Genomic DNA, 22,018 nt, shown 5'->3' on the forward strand with positions numbered 1-22,018 from the left:
CACCTCTCCAGGCACTAAAAACACAGCAGGACCCGACTATCAGCACTGCTTCATTTCAGCACAACCAGAACAGATGTGGTTTTACAATGTGTATATATGCTCCTTCAGGTCAAAGTCCTAGTAAATGTTAACCTTCCTGTCCGTGAGCCACGAGACACAGGCTGCAGAAATTGCTGAAACACTTGTACACACACTTTTTGTAAAAAGTGTATTTCTGAAAGAATGTATTATAACCTATTAGACAAAGAAGTTCCAATGTAATAAATGTAGTAAAGTTTATACAACATATTCTGGAAAACCCATTTCTTGAATTACAGTATATGCAGTTACCCTTGATACGCGTATATACTACACTGTATGAGACTCTTAGCCAAATGAAGTACCCCATGTTTAGAGGACATTAAAATTCAAGCATTTACTTGGAAAGCTCAATTTAAATACAGATTTTCAACTAAGAATCCTGAGAACAATGACAAAGAATATAATTTTGTTTTTCTATATTAGTTTTTTACAAAAAAATCACATTGTACTTGGTGTACCCTGGTGCCTGAGTTAGGAATACAGCAATGTAGTTTTAAAAGAAATCTTGGAAATTTTAATTTATGTAGCTCATTCCTACTGCCACTGAGGAGTCTTGAGGTTTATTTGATTACAAGTTCTTGGTGTTGTTGGATAATGCGATGCAAGGGTGTTTTGCAGGTTTGTAAACAAATGGGGGGCTAAAGCAAATGGCGTGGCTGGTGTCTAGGGGGGGATGCAGGGTAATGGAAAGAACATACCACATCCCTGGGAGAAAGGACGAAGGAGACAGCAAGAGGCATGAATGTACTGGCAATGCACCATGACAACTGTTTAATGAATCCCCGGGGGGCGGCACGATTGTAATAAGTGGAATTTCAAATTGCATTTCAAGCAGACACCTGGTTTTGTGAACAGGAGCATGGTTGTGTACCAAGGTTGTGTACAACGCTGGATGCAGCTCTGATATATCTACAAGGTGAGAGGTGGTGTCTTCATTTGACTCTGGGGGGGATGGGAGGTACATTCACAGAGACAGGTGTCAGGTATTTGTATGTAGCTTCTCTGCTACTTAATATCAACCAAAACATCTCACAGATTTCAGACCACAACTCAATTAAATGGTATTTTAGATCTGGTTTAATGTAGAATTTTAGTCTCAATGGGATTTTTAAACTGATCAACATGCAAAACCCAGTTGCTTCTTCAGTGGGGAAAAATATGTGTTAATGGAGGATTTTGCAAGTCAACACGAATAAAGGTCATTCTTTTCAAGGCATTATGTTGCACTTGTGATTTTGAGGTTTTGATGCTATATAAATTTCACCCTACATCTCCCTCAAGGATAAACAACGTTGCTCATCTATTGGTCCTCACTAGGAGTGGTACTGTGTATATCTATATCCAATAAGCTGTGAACAGTGACTTTCATATACTGTAGTAATATTCTGTAGAAGATAGGCTCACATGGGACAGCTCAGTCAAGTCCTGCTCTACCACTCTGAGTTACAAACCATTGCAAGAGAGTGGATTCATTGAACAGGTGTGGACTTAAACTAAACAAACATCTTCTAGTAGCTTCTGTGTGGTTGTCTCAGCCAGGGTGATTGATCTTCATAGGACCTAGGATGTTTTTCCCTTAACTTTAATTTAAGTACTTATTGCATATCAAATAGCTTCACCTGCTGTTTTGTGAGTGTAAATTGAGTGCTAATGAAAATGTTCTGTCTAAAACTTGAGAAACTGCAGTCCTAAAGGGCCAAGGTAGAAAGATGCTCTATCCAGACCTTTGAAAGCTTTATAGGTAGGCTTTTCTGCCAGTATCTTACCACAAACATTCCTCGAGCGGTAATGAAATCTGTGTACTGAATTAGGTCTGCTCTACCTGATTAATTTTGCATTTCTTTAGAAGGGGAGAAGTGCACTGGTTCAGTGACGCATGACCTATAAGCTCTAGGCTGATATGAGTCTTTTGCAGTAACAAAGCCTAGGAAACATGGAAATGCTTTTCTTATGCCCACTTGCCTTTGTAATTGTGCCATCATTGAGACAGTTTAAATGTGTTTTAACACGTGCCAAGTTGCACATTGTATCCATGTTGAGCAAACAAAAACACTCTTACCATAAGTCCTTTTTGATTTTCATCAAAATATCTACAAATAGCCACAATATCTACAAGATAGTGCATGCACCAGTTTGTGCAGTTGACCTCTTATTGATACTTTTCTTTTATTTATTTATTTTTTTTTTGGGCAGCATATTTGCTGTCTACACATACGCCTGTGCCTTTGCCTTGTGTCACTACTCTGATGGATGTGCAATTCCTTTTAGGATAAATATTTTCAGTTCAAATCAGCTCTATTCAATTCAGTTTAATTTGACACTGGTACTGTTGAATTACCAGAGCTGTGAATGTTTGTGGGTGTCTGTTGTGCATATTTTACTGTCCACATTGAATTTTAATCCCTTCTCATCCTCTGTGTACACACACAAACCTACTCATACATAAATCTTGGTGAGAGAACTTTCACCAAAGTGATGGTGTACAAGGAACCATAAAGGGCAGGGGTGACACTGAAGCCCTACTGACCAAGGCTCTACTGTAACGATTATACCATCACTTGTAAACTGGTGTCAGGTGCCCATTACACTGTTTTGCTGTAAGGTCCCAGTGCATCAGATTGAAGGAGAAGTACCGAAGGGTTCCCTTTTTCCAGCACAGACTGAATGGGAGTGTGGTGTTCACATCCAGGTATCGTGAGTTGACTTCAAAGTCTCTCCAGCGTAAATGAAGCTGACAGCAGTGTTTTCCCACTGCATTTGCTCTGCGCTATGGAACTCTGCCCACTCTTTTCTCTTCACCTACTGACCTGGATATGTTGAATTCTGCCAGGGCACCATAGTTTGAACATAGCCCAACTAAAGTCCTGTTTATTTCTGTGGTTCTCATGTAAGAGGTTTTATTTTTTGCCTTCTGTTTTGGCTGCAGCGATACTCAGATTAATAATATAAATGTAAACATATATACAGTATGTAAGACAAATGACAGCAGTATGTTATACACATTTTTAAAATCCTTGCAATATGTTTCACTCTGAGGGACTTCATACTTATTTTATCAGTTCCTTAGATTTTATACCAAATGGAGACAAGAGCTGAGTATGTTTTCTTTGTGGAAGTTCCATGAGTCAGACTCATGCCATGTGGTGTGGTAAAAACTTCTCTGTAACATTCTTTTCTCTCTGCTCTGTAGAGGCCAGATGAGGAGGTGGTGGTGGACCAAGGAGGAACCAGCTCAATCCTCAACATCCATTATGAAAAGGAGGAGCTAGAGGGTGGGTCAAAGCTGGGCGGGGGTTTCGTTTCTGCCTTGATGCTGTCATTTCTTAGTATCACAGATGTTCTCCACCAATGCGGCAGAATGGTGCAAGGTCAACACCGGTAAATCTCAGTACCTGGACTGGCTTAGATTTTAAAAAATGCATCTCTTTTGCAAATGCACCATCTTTCTCAAAATTTAAGACACAGACAATAAAACCAGAAAATTTCTCTAAAACGGTAACATTCTATTGCAGATCTCCCCAACATGTGGCTCACTTTCACTTGAACCCTTCGGAGCAGGGACTCATATTCACTTACAAGTGCAGGTTGTTTACTCATTCAGCTGGTGATAGCTGAAGCCCAGAGTGCCTTTGTGTCAATATTCCAAATATGCAAAATGACAAAAATCTCTCTCATTCACTATAGTGTCTAAGTCATAATCATGGCAGTCTGGAGTCCACACACACACACAAAGAGTTGCCATGTGTTTGGATTGTGGGAGGAAATGGCATTGGTAGAAATGGTTGGTTTTGACACTTCCTCTAGAATATGTTTATGACCAATGTCAGTTTGTCTGTAGTTGTACAGGTGGTGAAATAAGAGCTGTACTCTTCATCTACTTTATTTTACCATTGCTAAATACACACACACACTTTCAGAGCCGCTTGTCCCATATGGGGTTGCGGGGAACCGGAGCCTACCCGCTAACACAGGGCGTAAGGCCAGAGGGGGGAGGGGACACACCCAGGACAGGACAGGACAGGACGCCAGTCCGTCGCAAGGCACCCCAAGCAGGACTCGAACCCCAGACCCACCGGAGAGCAGGACTGCGGTCCAACCCACTGCGCCACCGCACCCCCATTGCTAAATAAAACGCGCGCGCACACACACACGTGTGCTAAATAAAACATTGAAAATTAATTTCAGATTAGTATAGAGAAGCATATGCTAGTATGCAAATTAGTGCATAACCTGAAACATAACTGCTAGTTTTGTTGATGAAGCTTCAGTGGGGAGGTACTGCAGATGTTTGCACTTTCCAAATGGATGAGATTTGCAAAAAATACTAGTTTTCTGTAAATCAAAATATTTTTTTTTTTTTTTTTTTTTTGGAGCGACTTTTCATATTCTCCAGTTGTCTCTGATATGTTCAAGTTTACAAGATGATTATACAATCATTTTTGACATGATATGATTAAAAGTTTAAAAAGTGTTTAAAAGGAGCTCATGTGCTTCTTGATTGATTCAAGCTCTGTGGTGCAGAGCCTGTCCTGGAAACACAGGGCCCAATGTAAGGCAAAGTATATCCTGGATGGGATGCCAGTCTTATTACAGGGCAATCACAAACATTTATATGTATATATTTAGTTGACATTTTTCATCTAAAGCAATGTAAATATCAAATTACTTACAATGGTTTACCCTTTTATGAAGCTGGATAATTTTAACAGAAGCAGTTTAGGGTTAGTACTTTACTCAAGGCTACTACAGCTATACTAGGGGCGCAAAGTCCTTCACGTGCTAGGTAGCAGCTCCAACCATAGTTATGGCCAGCTGACCCCTCATTCCCATACTATATCCAAAGCCCACTTTTTCAAATACATATTGGTTTCTGTTGTCTGAATTATTTAACATAGTACAAACATAAAAATAGTACCAAGCATAAAATGAAACTTTTCAGAGTGACAGAGATATTAATTCACAAATAATGTTTTCAGCATGCTATAAAAAATGCTGCTTTAGCTAGAATAAATAATGTAAAGCCCTTCTTCCAGATAGCCTGTAAATTAGCGGAACCTAAAGTCGGATAGGGTGAATTTTGGATACCAATGCAATATTAATGGAGCTTCGAGAAGCATGGTGGGTTAGAACAAAGCTGGCCTCTGTGTGTGTGTGTGTGTGTGTGTGTGTGTGTGTGTGTGTGTGTGTGTGTCTGGCGACTGGGGGGGAATTAGAGAGATGAATGAGTGCATGGCCATCAATAATGCAAACTCCAGGGAGCTCTGTCCTCCATGGCTCACTGAGCAGATGTTGTCTGTGTGCTTGTCAGCCGCTCTCGCCTTCAGTGTGGCATGTGTGTGTCATCAGCACCGTGCCCTACATCGGCAAGCAAAACGCACCATCCAGAGGGTGGCAGCAAACTTTCTCACTGTGAGATTTCACATAATTTGTCCTGCAGAGTAGGCTTTCAACTGCAAAGGTGTATCTGCAAGTATACATACTAATACATTCCCATGTTGGAATTATTTGTTTGTCCACCCTGTTCATATTCCCCAAAGTATTATTAGGAGCCACAATTTTTGTAGAAACTCACATTACCTGCATATTTTGGTATTTTATGATTTAAAAAAAAATATTAAATTGTTACCACCAGTTTTACAATTATGGAATGACAATGGAGAGGAAGATACTTCCTAGCAGAAACTGAGATTGACATGTGTGCTCCCATGAGGCAGTGTGATTTTTAGAAGCGGTACAAAGGGTATTGGGGGCCTTGAGTGATAGCCCTCTTTTTTCCCCTTGCTCCAGGGCACAGGACCCTGTTTGTGGGCGTGCGCATGCCCTTGGACAGACAGTCCCACCGCCACCACCGGCCACACGGTTCGCGGCACCGCAAGAGGGACAGGATGAGGGGCGGCGCAGCCCCTGAGGAAGAGGAGGCGGCGGCAGCTTCCCGTGGTGAGTCAATTGCCTTCGCGACCCGTTAACTCTGGTACAGCACTGATGGTGAAATTGCAGTGAACTAAATTAAACCCGATTGGCTGTTTGTTGGATTGATTGACACTGAAAGTGATGGTGCCGGCATCAGAGAGAAAAATGGAGAGGCATTGGAGCAGGCCAGAAAACATTTTAAAAGAGGCAGACACTAATTGAATGTCATATGAGCAACCTGAATTAGTCAACAAGGAAGAGCAAATATAAACTGAAATACTGTTATACTGATTGATATTAGAATAGGCATTGTTTTTTTTTTTAATTGGTTTCCTACTCAGGGCTGTAAAGGCACAGGTAACAATTTGTTCTTATGTACATACTTTTAAATGAGTTAACGGTTTAATGAATATTGGTTTCAGTGAATGCATGTCCCATTAGTGGTGCTGGTAGTGTAGTACTACATGCGATTGCTCTGTTGAGTTTTAGTTTTGTCAGCAGAGCTTTGCTTTGACCATTATTTTTAATGCAGGATCTGCAGTGAAGACTGTGCTCTCTGTCTTCCAAAGGGAAAAACAGTGGGCACACAGTGATGGTCAATACTGGAGCCCTCAAGCAGAAATTGACCCATCTGCTTATTACAGTACGTTCCTGGAGCAGGAACAAACTTCTGCAATGCCTGATTGGGGGGCCAAAATGGCATGTCAAGATTATTAATTTGTATATATTGGTAATTGTCATAGATGGATTCTTGAAAAGAGGATAAGAAAGGATATCACTGTAGTCTGCACTGTATACTCACTGATTTGTTTTTTCATTGGAACCAATGCTTTCTGGTTACCCAGGTAGCGCTTTGTTGAATTGTCCTTTCCTTTCCACTGAATCTCACCAACTTGTGTCCATGTTGTCCACATCCTGCTGATTGGCTTGCTCTTTGACGTTGGACTGTTATGCTCAGATACCCCCTCCCAGCGTGTGCAGTTCATCCTGGGTACTGAAGATGATGAGGAGCATGTGCCCCATGACCTCTTTACCGAGCTGGACGAGATCTGCGTGAAGGATGGCAAGGATGCAGAGTGGAAGGAGACAGCCAGGTGAGAGCAAGGGCTGAGGACCCCAGTGTGTGAACAGAGCTGTTCTTATAAGACCCTACTGAACTGTAGATATCTTTGTTAGCGTTTTAATTTTGTGGAAAAATTGCTGATCTGTGCCGTGACTGCGGTTTGCGCTTGTTTCCTGGGGACTGATTGGTGCTTTCTCTCTCCACAGGTGGCTGAAGTTTGAGGAGGATGTGGAGGACGGCGGCGAGCGCTGGAGCAAACCCTACGTGGCTACGCTGTCTCTGCACAGCTTATTTGAATTGCGCAGCTACATCATCAATGGCAGTGTGCTGCTGGACATGCGGGCCAGTTGCATTGAGGAGATTGCAGGTTAGAGGGTGCCACTCAGTGCAGTGTCAAATGAAGAGAACAACAGCAAAACCTGCTTATCACTGTCATAGTGGTGTTCTTGCTGAAATCACACGAAAATGCCTGTAGATGGTTGGAAGCTCGCTGGTTGATGATGTTCCTACACACAGCGAGCCTCCTGTCTCTCACACCTGTGCCCATACTCATCATCCTTGCCTGAATGGCCCCCTTCGTCTCAGTCATATTTCACACAGAGGTCAGCCCTCGCCTTGCACAGGTGATGAAGCTGAAAACGATGCTGGGGATGTGTGCTGCATGTTCTCAAGTATCACAGCCGGATGCTGTGATGCACATTACAATACAACACAGTCAGATTGGCTTTGTGGGTGGGGAGACAACAGGTGCTGTTGATGCTTCTCAGTAGATGTCAGTATCTCCAGGGGCTACAAGGACAGAAAAAAATCACACATGGGCATGATATTGCATTCTGTCAGATATAAATATAAAGGAGGCTTCTATTTTCCTTGTGTAGCTGCACAGTGACTCAGATTAATTAAATCTTTGAAGAGTTTATGCATTTACGTGGGTAGATACCGTCACGAACACTGGGGGTTATGTTGCTGAAGGTCAATTTGTATTATTTTTTTCCATGAATAAGATGTGAAATTTGTGGGGGGGGCGGAAACCCTTTTATACAAAGTAGCATTCATGCATGTTCATTCTTTATCCTTATGGTTCATATAATATAGTATGAGGATTTGAGACTTACACCTGGTAGTGCAGTGGTTAGAACTGCTGCCTTTGGACCCAAAGGTTGTGGGGTTTGACTCTTACCTCCAGCTGAAATACTCTTTTGAGTAAGGTAATTACTCTGGTGAATATTTACTTAGTTCTGTAAATGAATAAATAATTGTAAGCAACTTAACATTGTAAGTCCCTTTTGAGAAAAGCGTTAGTTAAATGAATAAATGTAAGTCAAGAACGTGTAGTGAGAAATTGAGGGTTGCAGTTAACCCTTTTCAAGCAACACTGTTCATGAGAGTCTAACAGTTGGCAACAGTGTCCCTATATAGAGCGAAGCATGTTCACATTTCTTTTTTCAGCCTATGAACTGTCTCTGTCCTGACTGCATGCCCCAGTCAGATAGAGACTGAGTGTCTGGTATGTTCCCCAACCCCCCTCTCTTCTAGACATGGTGCTGGACCAGCAGGAGGCGGCACAGGAACTAGATGAGAGTGTGCGGGTGAAGGTGCGTGAAGCCTTGCTCAAAAGGCACCACCACCAGAATGAGAAGAAGAGAGGCAACCTTATCCCTATGGTGCGCTCCTTTGCCGAGGCAGGCCGCCGGCAATCGGAGCCCCACTCCATGGACAAAAGCGGTAAGGTTGGGGAGGAAGGAAGGTAATGCTGAATCAGATGTGAATTAATAAGAGACACATTCAAATTTCTGTAAAAATATTCTATAAAATAAGGTTTAAAGCTTCTTGGTATTGCCAAGGTATTATTCTGTGCACAAAAGATAGTTGTCAAACAATCGCACACATTTCGGAACCGCTTGTCCCATACGGGGTCGCGGGGAACCAGAGCCTACCCGGTAACACAGGGCGTATGGCCAGAAGGGGAGGGGACACACCCAGGACGGGACGCCAGTCCGCCGCAAGGCACCCCAAGCGGGACTCGAACCCCAGACCCACCAGAAAGCAGGACCCGGCCCAACCCACTGCGCCACCGCGCCCTTGTCAAACAATCACTTTTTTTTTTTTTTTTTTTTTTTTTTAATCCCTGATTATTCATGTCTGACTTTTTACACACTGGAAAATAAACAAGGGAAAACCCATTCCTGTACTCTTTTCCTGCCTCTGCTAACCTGACACATACCAGGTCATGCTGTGTCTCCTCAACCACCCCAGTCCACCCTGGAGGTGAAAAACGGGGTCAGCCAGGACAACAGCCAAGTTGACCTCAGCAAGGTACTGTCCACACTTATTCCATACCCATACCAACAGCCTCAAACTAAAAGCACAGGAACATTTTATTTGTTCTAGTACAGATTGCAATGGTTATGTTTACTGTGTTTTTGCTGCAGTTTCTGTGATATTCAAAATATTTATCCTTTTAAAATTCTGGACTTTTTTCTGCCAAAGATTTTGACCGACTGAATATTGAATTGTTTTGTGTGGTGGTTGTCATGGTTACTGCATGAAAAAAGCATGTTTATATACTTGGTGTGGGTGTGTGTTTGCCTGTGTTTGTATGCATGATGCATATCTCTTTGTGTGTTTTGTATTACTGACAGTATAATGGCAGTGTGGCATAGAAGAACAGAGCAATGACTCATAGCTGTAATAGAGGTTCTTTGCCTGGAATAAAAAGCTTCCACTACCGAGAGAGAGAGAGCGAGCGCTAGTACTCATTGTACCTTCATGGAAATTCAAAGATATTGGTTATGTATTATAATAATAAAAAGACAGTTCATTGTTTGAATTTAATCCTAATCCTTTGAAGGATATCAGACGACCAATAAAATATACTCAGTATTATTACTACATAATGTTCAGCAGGCATGACATACTATTATAGGAAGGCGTTATTGTGAAAAAATGCTCGTTATGGCCAAAATTAAAAATGTCAGATACATTTGTGAATGTCTTTTCTTATCACTATCTCTACCCTTGGTGGTATTACTCAAGTATGTGCTGCCAGATAAAGATGCCCATTTATAAATAGGACTTTGGTGTCTGTTTCTCAAACTACAGACTCTGATGTACTTATCCTGTTTTAAAGTTGGGCATCTGGGCCTTCTGCTTCTTTGTCTATTCTGATTAGATCCAGTGTGTGTTTTTTCTCTCAAGACAGTAGTGGACACCTTTGCCAAGAAACTGAAGATTTCATACAATCTGACACATGGAATAACCTTCACTTTGCAAAACAACATGAGACTGACATGTTCCTTGAGAAATCTGTTTTTTTGGGCATTTTTTAACCCAGAAATGAATTTTTGGAATACCATTACCTTGTAACCCAAGGAAAGACCATTTACCCATTTTCTCGAACAAAATAATGAGTTTCAGCTGTGCTATCAAAATTACAAAGGTTTCACTGCCATTTGGGCCGTTACCATAAGTACTGTTTTTGGAACCCTGTTATGTAAGGACTGAACATTTTTTAAAAAAGGAGGAAAGTCCACAACCTCTGTTCCAACAACTTTAATTTTAATTCTATACACTTTTTAAACCTGCATAGTTGTTTCTAACATTTGTTTATGGGCTTCCAGGTCATATTCTCATTGTTCTTTTAGGCCCAGTGACATGGAAGTGTTCACCTTTCTTTCCCCTTTAGGTCGATATGCACTTTATGAAGAAGATTCCCACAGGGGCTGAGGCTTCCAATGTGCTAGTGGGGGAGCTGGACTTCCTGGAGAGGCCTGTGGTGGCTTTTGTTCGCCTCTCCCCAGCTGTGCTGCTGACTGGCCTGACTGAGGTGCCCATACCAACCAGGTACTGTCATGCTCTCTCTGACTTGCCCATACTTGCCACTTATCGACTTGCTTCTTCTGAAGTGACCAGGAACTGCTCAGGGATACGCTATCTGAGTTGCCCATACCTGGTAGACACTGACTCACTCTTTCTGAGGTACCCATAGCTTCAATGTACTGGCATGCTCTTTCAGATGTCTTCATATAAGTCATGTACTGACTCCTCCTTTCTTCTTTTATCATTTAACAACCAAACAGATCTGAGTCACAGCAACATGGAGGCAGAAACTGTGTATTGAGAAACTGCAAATGCCTCCAGATACATGAGAAAGGGCAAAAGGTTACAATACTTACCAGGGGTCATGTAGCATTGTCTAAAAGCTTCCAAAAGGGGGAAGAGATGTTACAGAATTCATTCAAATTAGAGGCTGGTCAAATGTTTATAGTGGACAAAAGTTAGACACTTGAGTCAACCCCATATTTGTTGAAAGAGCTTCTGGTGAGGAGCATAGCAATATATGTACCATAGCAATATTATAATTATATTATTATATTGCTATACTACTGAGTCTTCCTGCTGTATTATTTAAACCAGATATCTAATATTTCAGAGTTCTTCATACCTGCCAGCTAATGACTCAGTCTGAATTGTTCTAATGTGTACAATGTAAAGTGGACACTGTTCCTGAGCTACCATAATCAACCACATATTAGCTCTTTGAGTTCTTCATACCTACCTACCTACCTGGTACTGATTCCTACTGAGGTGCTCATACTGACCAAGTACTCATTCTTCCAGAAACAGCTTGTTGATGTTCCTTTACCACCCATGTATTGACTCACCCATATGTGCCACTTCCTCTTTAATGTGTGAAATTATTTCTATACATTACTGAATATGGGTACATGTCATTCATAAGGTTTACTTTATTATTATATAGGCAAGGCATTTACTGAAATTAAGTCAAAATTGCTTCCCCTATAGACAGGGAAGTGTTGGATCAGTCTAGGCTGTGTATTTTGTAGGAAATATAGCTCAAAGGCCTACATTGGAATTCACATCGCAACCTTTCACTTTACAAGAATGTCACCTTAACCAACAGACTGCCTGCTGTCCTAGTTTCAAGTGAACCTCACTTATTGGTACAGCAAACAATGGATTTGTTTAGGCAAATGGCATAAAATAAGAAAATGTAACTCTACCAAAGGTAAATATTTTAAAAAGCAAGTATGAAAACATGAATCTATAACTTACATTTATTCATTTAGCTGACGCTTTTCTCCAAAGCGACTTACAATGTTAAGGTTAATGTTAAGTGCTAACCACTATGCTACCAGCTGTCCGCAGAGCTGTTACCTGCTTGCTTAAAGTATATTTTTTTGTCCCATGTTGCTTTACCTAGTCTAAATTATAATGCAGGCAAAATCACATAGTTCCTTCTTTGTCTTTCACACCAACATCATCCTTTTAAAGCTTTCTCCTGCTGTTGTTTCTTGACAGACCAGTACTGAAAACCTTTATTATAACCATAAACTTGTACTAAATTTAGCAGAAACCTACTATGTTGTCCACGGGTAACAGAGAATCAGGTTTTGATTCTGGAGAGGGAGCCTGAGAAACAGCTACCACATCCAAGGAAGGTAGCAGGCGTGCAAATTCTGTCGTTTTGCTCCACATATGTGACTGTAGGCCTCTTATGCAAACGATAGAAGCTGTCATTTTGTTCTGTGGGTCTGCGAAAGAACTTTATTCTTCCACATTTTTCTTGGAAGTGTTTCAGCTTTAGAATGTAGCAGGAGCAGTAACAGATTGAAGGGGCAAACTCTCCTTTACTTTGGAGCCCTGGGTGAAATTTATGTCTCTGGGCTTCATCTAAAACTTCATTATGTAATTGGTTTAATGGAAGACCTGACTAAATCAAGAACACAGTAATTAAATGTAAACAATATTATCTCCAGGTGGGGAAAAAAGGAAAACATTTAAACAACCTGCGCAATATTCTAGTATTTATTAGTTTTAAACATGCTGCTGTAGGTTCCTGTTCATCCTCCTGGGTCCTGATGGAAAAGCCCAGCAGTACCATGAAATTGGTCGCTCCATGGCAACCATCATGACAGATGAGGTAACCCAGTATGTAGTCTGTGTTTCTTTTTTGGTGGGATTTTGCTATTTTTTGCATCTTAAGAGCCTAGTCTGGCACGGAGGTGGCATTCCGTAGGTTCTCAAAATACATAAAGGAAATATTGAAGCCTCCCCTGTCTGTCCACATCAGATCTTTCATGATGTGGCCTACAAGGCCAAAGACCGTAGTGACCTCCTGGCAGGAATTGACGAGTTCCTGGATCAGGTAACTGTGCTGCCCCCTGGCGAATGGGACCCCTCCATCCGCATTGAACCTCCTAAGAACGTCCCTTCCCAGGTGCGCTCCGACTGCCATTGAGACTGCAGAAATTTGGGGGGTTCATTCACGAGCGGAGCCTGTAACAGATGTGTTGTTGTACAGGAGAAGAGGAAAACTCCAGGCGTTCCGAATGGAACAGTCTGCCAGGTGGAGGTGGAGCCCCATGGAGAACATCACGGTCCAGAGCTACAGAGGACAGGCAGGTGGGTGACCGCTGTCCATTTCTTTATCGCTGATATTGACTTTACAGCTCATTTAACTTCTCACTCCTGGTTCTGTGTATTAAATCTAATTGAACAAACTAAGCAGTGACATCATTTTTGCCTTTACATTCATTGTACATGACATGAAACCCCTTTGCACATCTGGGCTGCTTTTTCTGCATTTGCTGTAGTAACAGTAAATTGTCATCATCCCCATTTTATACAGTCGCATGACATATTCATCTGCTTTCAGGCTGTTTGGTGGCCTGATCTTGGATGTGAAACGGAAGGCCCCCTTCTACCTGAGTGACTTCCGGGATGGGCTGAACCTGCAGTGCGTGGCCTCCTTCCTCTTCCTCTACTGTGCCTGCATGTCTCCTGTCATCACCTTCGGCGGGCTGCTAGGGGAGGCCACGGGCGGCCGCATTGTAAGCATGCATACGCATGTGCTCATGGGAGGGGATCTAGAAAAACACACAGACATGCACCCACCAAGGCACAGACACTGCACTCAGATCCAGATACAGACAAGCACATGCATGTACCATCACACGCATGCACACACGCACACCTTAGACTGCCAAGTACCACCTCTCACCCAACATGCTTTTCCTCAAAGCTAGAGGAATGCTTCCCAACGCAACCTTTGCATGCTGACTACAGTAACTGGTCATCAGAGACTGTACTTTCTGTTGTTTATCTGAACATTTGTGTGGATTTAGTCCAGGGTCATTCAACTCCCAGTGCTGGAGGGCTGGGTCCAGCAGATTTTTTGGGTTGACCTTATACTGCAAGAGAAACAGAACAGTAGGTTCATTTATTTCAGTAAGTGAAATCAAACGTTTCACTTTGTGATGGAAATCATCCCTCTGGCTTAGTCAATTAGATAATAAATTTCAAGTATTTCCAGTTCAGGAAAACATTTCCAGTGCAGTTCTATGTGTCAAAAGTGTGACGTAATTTGTGCCCCTCCTAAAACAGAGTGCTATTGAGTCTCTCCTTGGAGCGTCCATGACAGGCATAGCCTACTCCCTGTTTGCGGGCCAGCCCCTCACCATTTTGGGCAGTACGGGGCCTGTTTTGGTCTTTGAGAAGATCCTCTTCAAATTCTGCAAGTAAGTGTTCTCTCATTCTGTCATTTCCAGAATAGCTGAGTTCAGACACAGGGAAAATAATTTGCTTTGAACCACATTTGAACCACACATTTGTTTTCCATCTGTCTGTGTCTGCTCTCTCCCCTTCTCCAAACCCCACCCACGATGGCTCGCACAGAGACTACGACTTATCCTACCTGTCCCTGCGTGCCTGCATTGGCCTTTGGACAGCCTTCCTGTGCCTGGTGCTGGTGGCCACTGATGCCAGCTCACTGGTTTGTTACATCACCCGCTTTACCGAGGAGGCTTTTGCTGCCCTCATCTGCCTCATCTTCATCTATGAAGCGCTGGAGAAGCTTGTGCACTTGGGCGAGATCTATCCCATCAACACTCACACCAACCTGGACCACCTCACACTCTACTAGTGAGGGGGATTCTCTCAGCTCACAGACTCTTGTGTTCATTACAGAGCTTGCTGTAACCAGGAAAACTGTTCAATGTTCTTGGTACTTGGGTATTTGGGGCGGGGTCGGGGGTTTACTGCTAATGCAATTACTTTACATTGCAAATTGTAAATTGCACACTGGAGCTCTTGCTGGATGTTATTCAGCTTGTGGCAGGTTTCCAGGGATCTAGAATAAGGCAGAATAAATGGGATAAAGAGGAACATATCTCATATTTTAGAAAAATGAGGAATCATGCCCCTGCCTGTTTCTGCATACTGGACTTCTGGTTTATGATCTTAGAGGAGGGTTTTTCATTATTTTACAGAAGTGCTAAAAAAAGTTGTGCTTGTTGTCTCAAAAATAACTCTTATTTTGTACATTTTTTGGCACTTGAAGAGAAAATAAGTGCCCATCATTTTTCTTTCTCTTTCTTGCTGTCCTGTGGCCAACCCCTAGCTGCAGGTGTACTAAACCAGACCACCCCAGCAATCAGACGCTGAAGTTATGGAGCCAGAGGAACGTTACTGCCTCTGCAGTGCCCTGGACTAACCTCACGGTCAAGGTCATCTGCTGCTCTTTATTTTAGAAAAACATTTAGTCGATGGAATAGAATTAGTTTCTTTGACCATTTATACTGCTGACTTCACTGTTATAAGCTCTTTGAAGCATATTTTTGTGGCATTTATGCCAGCCACAAGTACCCTATTGTAGTGTGTGTGTGTGTGTGTGTGTGTGTGTGTGTGTGTGTGTGTGTGTGTGTGATTTGATCTATGCTTGTTTCCCCTAACTATAACTGGCTTCTGCATGTTTTCTGATTGTCAGGATGGTTTATTTATAGAAGTCAGCTGCAAAGGGGATTTATTTCTTCTAGATGTTTCTGTACATGTTAATGCTTAGTACCGTCCCTTATTCCCTGGTCTATAGGAGTGTTTGGAGCTGCAGGGACAGTTTGTGGGGACAGCATGTAGTCACCATGGACCCTACACCCCTGATGTGCTCTTCTGGTCAGCCATTCTTTTCTTTTCCACCTTTGCCATGTCTAGCTTTCTGAAGCAGTTCAAGACTAGCCGCTACTTCCCCACTAAGGTATGAACTGTTTCTGAAACATAGTCAGATTTAGCCTATACTTACATGTGTGCATACACACACCTGCTATTGGTAATGCACATATCAAAACTAGAAGAGATACATATACAAAAGTGTAAATGTTCAAGTCAGTATTGTGGCAGGTAATGATGATAATGACATCCCTGCAAAATCACACACACACACTGTCTGAAACTGCTTGTCCTGAGTGGGGTCGCGGTGAACCGGAGTCTAACCTGGCAGCACAGAGCATAAGGCTGGAGGGGAACGACAAAACCAGGACGGGAGCCAGTCCATTGCAAGGCACCTCAAATGGTACTCGAACCCCAGACCCACCAGAGAACATTTACAGTCCAAACCCGCTGCACCACCACGCCCCCCTCCCCAGCAAAATTTGTTCATTTTTAATTTCACGAAGAATTAATTCTGATCTGTGAAGTCACACAGAATTAAAGCCCATACTGTGCCCCTTAGTATGTTCAAGTGCCCCCTGAAGCCAAGTCAGATTATGTGCTACAAATATTTATACAGAGCAGTACAGAAATGCACTTTTTTGTGTCTCTATAACACTGATGGAAACTAATGTGGTTCAGGTGCGGTCCACAATCAGTGACTTTGCAGTCTTCCTTACCATCGTCTGTATGGTGATCCTTGATTATGCCATTGGCATACCCTCCCAGAAGCTTCAGGTGCCCAGTAAGTTCAAGGTAAGAGCAGGGGAACAGTGTATGTGCTGTGTGATTGGTGAAGGCAGGAGCACATGAGCCTGAGATGTGAAATATCAATTATTTATTCAGGAGCACTGTAAGTAGTTTTCAATGGTTTACAAACATGTACTTCCCTAATCTTTGTAACCCCTTGCCCGTAGCCAACGCGGGATGACCGAGGCTGGGTCATCAACCCTATTGGGCGGAACCCCTGGTGGACAGTCCTTGCTGCTTCTGTCCCGGCACTGCTCTGCACCATCCTTATCTTCATGGATCAGCAGATCACTGCTGTCATCATCAATCGCAAGGAGCATAAATTGCTGGTGAGAGATCTTGCTAGTGTTCTAGTGAGCACTTGAACTGTACTCCCAGCTGTACATGAAACAGACTGCTGTGTATAATGAGCAAGGAAATGGACATTTTGCAGATTTTTTTTCCCCGTTTATTGAATTTAATCCAATTAAAAACACTTCAGAGTTCTCTATAAATAATCATCACAATACTAACACATAACAGCTGATCCTCATCACTTCCATAAAATAAACCATGATGAATTTAAAAGCACTTTCCTAAACTGTATTTCATCCAAAAATCATACATCAAATACCAGACTTTACAACTATTAAACGTCTTGACACACAGCCAACAAACTTTTTGCTGTAATATCTTAACAGACATTAAACAAAGATTTCTTACGCAACAATCGCACACATTCAACGATTCATATCAACAGTTTGGATTCCACTACTGACACTAATACTGGCTGCATGGATATACAGTATGTCACTGACAGACCCCCCTCCCCTTACAGAAACGCTGTGGGTACCACCTGGACCTGCTGATGGTGGGCGTGATGTTGGCTGTGTGCTCGGTGATGGGACTGCCATGGTTCGTGGCAGCCACCGTGCTCTCCATCTCCCATGTTAACAGCCTGAAGCTGGAGTCGGAGAGCTCAGCGCCCGGGGAGCAGCCTCGCTTCCTTGGCATCCGTGAGCAGCGCCTCACCGGCCTGCTCATCTTCCTGCTCATGGGCTGCTCCGTCTTCATGACTGGGGCTCTGCAGGTCGGTTGCAAGTGTCAAGCTCCACAGGCCTTCACAGCCCACACTGCTGCTCATGCACCTGCTGTATGGTTACAGAAACATGGGTACTTGCAGGACTTGAAAGGGGCGTAAACAAAACAAATGGAAATAAATTTGCCAGCAAGGACAGCAGTAGCGTACAATACAGTCAGTGTAATGATGCTTCACGAAGTATGCATGCACATTATTTTATTTAGAAAACGGTGACAGAAGACACTCCTGCTCAAGTTATAACAGTGTAACTAAGCCTGCTGGGGCCCTCTGTGTGTGCGTGTGTGTGTTTGTGTGTGTTTTATAGTTCATTCCCATGCCTGTTCTCTATGGAGTATTCCTCTACATGGGGGTCTCTTCTCTGAAAGGAATCCAGGTAAACGGATGCTTTACTGGCAGATTATTCTCCTTGATGCCTTTTTGTGTACTGAATACAAATCTGTTCTGTGAGTCGTTAGTCTCACCCTGAGGTCTCTTTACTGCAAATGGTTATATGTTTAGTGAATAAGCACTGCACTCTTACTGTTATAAATGTGTGTACATTCCCTCTATAATAACTCCAGAGACTGGGCTTTATTGATATATTACTACATTCTACATTTATTGGTCTCCTTTCTTACACATATTCATTCTAGGCTATTCTTAATCAGACTGAGAGTTATTATATTTACAATTTAAAGCAGATGCAGAAGGATGGAGATTACACAACACTTTCCATTTTGAAAACATGATATTTGTTGAAATGGTCTTCAGTTCTCAGTCCTCTGTTGGGTTTAAAGCACACTGTTCCATTTAACAGGAATAGAGGAAGCATGAGTTTAATTGATCTCTCTTCTCTTCGCCTCCTCTCAGTTTTTTGACCGGCTAAAGCTCTTTGGCATGCCAGCCAAGCACCAACCCGACTTCATATACCTCCGCCATGTACCCCTGCGCAAAGTGCACCTCTTCACTCTGACGCAACTCACCTGCCTGGTGCTGCTCTGGGTCATCAAGACCTCACCAGCCGCCATCATCTTCCCCATGATGGTATGATGGCACTATGACAAGAGGAAGGCCTGCTAGGGGTGAAGGGACAGATTGACAGCATCTCTACAGACTGAAAACTGGCTGCTAGAGTGAAGCACACTAAAACAAAGTACTGACACGCTTTACATGGATGACACTGGAAACTAAAGTACCTACTCAAATAGATTTTTTTAAACAGCTGGTAGCATAGTTGTTTGAGCTGCTGCCTTTAGAGCCAAAAAGTTGTAGATTCAAATCTCAGCTACTGCTGTAGTACCCTTGAATAAAGTACTTACATTAAATTGTTCCAGTTAAATTACCCAGCTGCATAAATGGATAAATTAGTGTCAGTAGTGTAATGTTTTAAGTTGCTTTGGAGAAAACTGTCAAATAAATAAATGTAAACAGCAGCAGACTAACACAAAGTTATTTAAAATGCCAACTGACTGAGCAGCAGTCAGTAGGAAGTTCTCACTAAGTTTGTAACTTAAACATCAAACCAACAAAGCAGTGAAGCATTGTAGAGACACCTTAAAGCTCCAGAGATCTCCTGTGCCTTCCTAGGTACTTGCCCTGGTGTTCATCCGCAAGCTCCTCGACTTTTGTTTCTCCAAGAGAGAGTTAAGCTACCTCGATGATATCATGCCTGAAAGCAAGAAGAAGAAGTTGGATGATGCCTCTAAGAAGGCTGAGGAGGTACTAGTCTTCAACAGCCTATTTGTGTACTTCTTCACTGATAAACTCGTGCTTATCCTACCATCTAAGGGTCGCGTGGAGTATTGCACCCTAAAGGTGAAACTTGGCAAGCATCACTTTTGTGATTATGATTATTCGAAACTTTTCCTACAACCTATTCAAGATCACCCTTCTTATGGTTTATAAAATACACACACACACACACACACACACACACCACCTGAAACCACTTGTCCCAAGCGGGGTTGTGGAGAGCCAGAGCCTAACCCAGCAACACAGGGTGCAGGGCTGGAGGGGGACACACCCAGGATGGGATGCCAGTCCGTCGCAGGGCACCCCAAGTGGGACTTGAACCCCAGACCCACCAGAGAGCAGGCACAGGCCAAACCCACTGCACCACCGCACCCCTGTTTATAAAATATAAAGCAGAAATTTTCTGTTGAGCCATTTTTCAGAGGAATTTTTTCGTCCCCTCTGTGACACAGGAATCAGAGAGCATGCTGGGAGTTGGCAGGGAGAAGGACAGGGCTGGGCATAAGTCCCCAGTTCGGATCCAGATGGAAAGCAGCAAGCCCATACAGACGCCCAAAAATACTGATTCCAGGTGAGGGACTTGTGTGCACAAACTTTGCCGTACAGAGACGTGCACAAGCACTACTGGTACTATTAGTGCCATTTCAGTATCATTGTACAGTATGATTATCACATTAAGGAGAAAGATAAGTAGTGATGTACTCTGGGATCCTACAGTTAACTCCAGTTGTAAGAACAGGAAAAAATTTGAGAAACGTTCTAAAAAATACTGCTGTAGTTATTCTCTTATTTTAATAATCACAAAAGAGCCCCGGAATCTTAAAAATACAAGAGGCAGCAGGTGGTGTAGTGCTGAGAGCTGGCACCATGCACCCAAAGGATGCAGGCTCAAATTCCGAATAGTTTCACTGAAAATTACCCTGATTTATAAAGGGGTAAACCATTCCAAAGGAATATATTACAGAACAGATACATAATACAGAATATTATATTCTTTTTTTTTTTTTTTTTTTTTTTTTTTTTAAAAAGTATTGTCAAGGATACTTATCTGTCACTTTGTGACGATGAAGGAAACAGGTGTATACAAACAAAATGCAGATGTTTGACCGGTAGATTTCGAGCAATATCGATATGTTCACAATGAAAGACACAGTGTGACGGGAGACTGCATTTGACAGACAGTAGATGTACAGGTAAGACTTGTGTTGTTTGTGTTTGTTATGGTGGTTTGCTTGCATCGCTGGGTCATCTCCTAAACACCTTGCACCCATCTGGCTTCTTCACTCCTGGCGTATCCCCGTACCCACCCTTGCATGCCCTGCTCCGCTGTTAAATTGTCATGTTCTGTTCTAGGTGTGACCCATCTGACATTAATATCTCTGACGAAATGTCTAAAACTACAGTGTGGAAATCACTCAGCTCAAATCACAAGGACAACCAACCAATTTCTACTAAAAAGGCAAGGGTATCAATACTGCATTCTCCCTGTTGTAAAATAAACACTAGAGGCTGACAAGTTTCCTTTTTGGATTCACAGTCCCGTCTCCCCTTTCGCTTCATTCTTTTACTCTCTTTTGTTAAATGTGATCATTGCTGCTTTCTTTGGATTTCCTACTCTTTCTGTTTTCTCTCTGTTTGAAAAGACATGACTGGTGATCGTGGAGCTTTCTAGGCATCAGGCAGGAAAAGTATGAATACAGTATGGCCCTGCAGTCCCCCATCTACTACCAGTTTGTTCTGCAGGGAATGTACACAAAGTCTTAAGTGTCCTCTGGCCACGATACCTGCAAATTCCATTGGTCATGGCCTCATTTTAGACTGCTCATTGGTGTAAAGGGGTTTAGTTTGACCGCTGCCACTGTGACAGTTCCCTTATACTCCGCAGTCCCCACCACACAAAGTCGTGGACAAGATGAGAGATTAAACTTGTGTACGTTCTACATTATATCGTTCAGTAATAAGTCCAACACTCTTTCCAGGAGCATGTAGTGTGCACCTCCTCCGAGACCATCGCTGTTCCTAAACCATATGTTGCCAACATGGCCTGTTTGACAGAAAATCAAAGAATCGCAGCTTCTGTAAGACTGAAAACATGGTGGATGCTCCTGGAATGAATGATTACTCAGTACCTGAGTAAAGAATTAAATCATTGCCTCCTTCTACTTCCATACATGTCTGTATCTGGATAGGCGACATTTGTTCAGTCTCAATCGTTGCAGGGCTTTGTTCCAACCCTGGGTTTTTTTTTTTTATTTTAGGGCTATAATTATGCCAGTAGTAAATAAAAGGAACAATTAAATTCACATTAAAGTTATTCATAAAACCATTATGATTACTCATTTTAAGAATGAATTGGAGCAAAGCAATAAAATGGCATCAGGCAGGTTTCCTTTTTTGGG

General features: G+C 42.5%; 1 protein-coding gene across 2 annotated transcripts in view; it reads left to right on the forward strand.

Annotated features, from left to right (window-relative positions):
* Positions 1–22,018, forward strand: part of slc4a8 (solute carrier family 4 member 8) — a 31,457-nt gene that overhangs the window by 8,825 nt on the left and 614 nt on the right. The window contains exons 2-24 of one of the 2 annotated variants that reach the window (XM_018725874.2): positions 3,272–3,353; positions 5,869–6,018; positions 6,950–7,085; positions 7,261–7,421; positions 8,591–8,779; positions 9,282–9,370; positions 10,740–10,897; positions 12,911–12,998; positions 13,149–13,295; positions 13,380–13,480; positions 13,734–13,908; positions 14,462–14,595; positions 14,753–14,998; positions 15,477–15,582; positions 15,945–16,106; positions 16,700–16,813; positions 16,975–17,136; positions 17,625–17,876; positions 18,193–18,261; positions 18,738–18,911; positions 19,455–19,586; positions 20,072–20,190; positions 20,973–21,078. In XM_018725874.2, coding sequence (XP_018581390.1) covers positions 3,272–3,353; positions 5,869–6,018; positions 6,950–7,085; positions 7,261–7,421; positions 8,591–8,779; positions 9,282–9,370; positions 10,740–10,897; positions 12,911–12,998; positions 13,149–13,295; positions 13,380–13,480; positions 13,734–13,908; positions 14,462–14,595; positions 14,753–14,998; positions 15,477–15,582; positions 15,945–16,106; positions 16,700–16,813; positions 16,975–17,136; positions 17,625–17,876; positions 18,193–18,261; positions 18,738–18,911; positions 19,455–19,586; positions 20,072–20,190; positions 20,973–21,078 — 3,252 coding nt within the window. The remainder of the gene's footprint in view (positions 1–3,271; positions 3,354–5,868; positions 6,019–6,949; positions 7,086–7,260; positions 7,422–8,590; positions 8,780–9,281; positions 9,371–10,739; positions 10,898–12,910; positions 12,999–13,148; positions 13,296–13,379; positions 13,481–13,733; positions 13,909–14,461; positions 14,596–14,752; positions 14,999–15,476; positions 15,583–15,944; positions 16,107–16,699; positions 16,814–16,974; positions 17,137–17,624; positions 17,877–18,192; positions 18,262–18,737; positions 18,912–19,454; positions 19,587–20,071; positions 20,191–20,972; positions 21,079–22,018) is intronic. The other variant, XM_018725872.2, reaches the window with a different exon arrangement.

The sequence above is a fragment of the Scleropages formosus genome, chromosome 22, assembly GCF_900964775.1.
Source record: "Scleropages formosus chromosome 22, fSclFor1.1, whole genome shotgun sequence".
Taxonomy (NCBI): Eukaryota; Metazoa; Chordata; class Actinopteri; order Osteoglossiformes; family Osteoglossidae; genus Scleropages; species Scleropages formosus.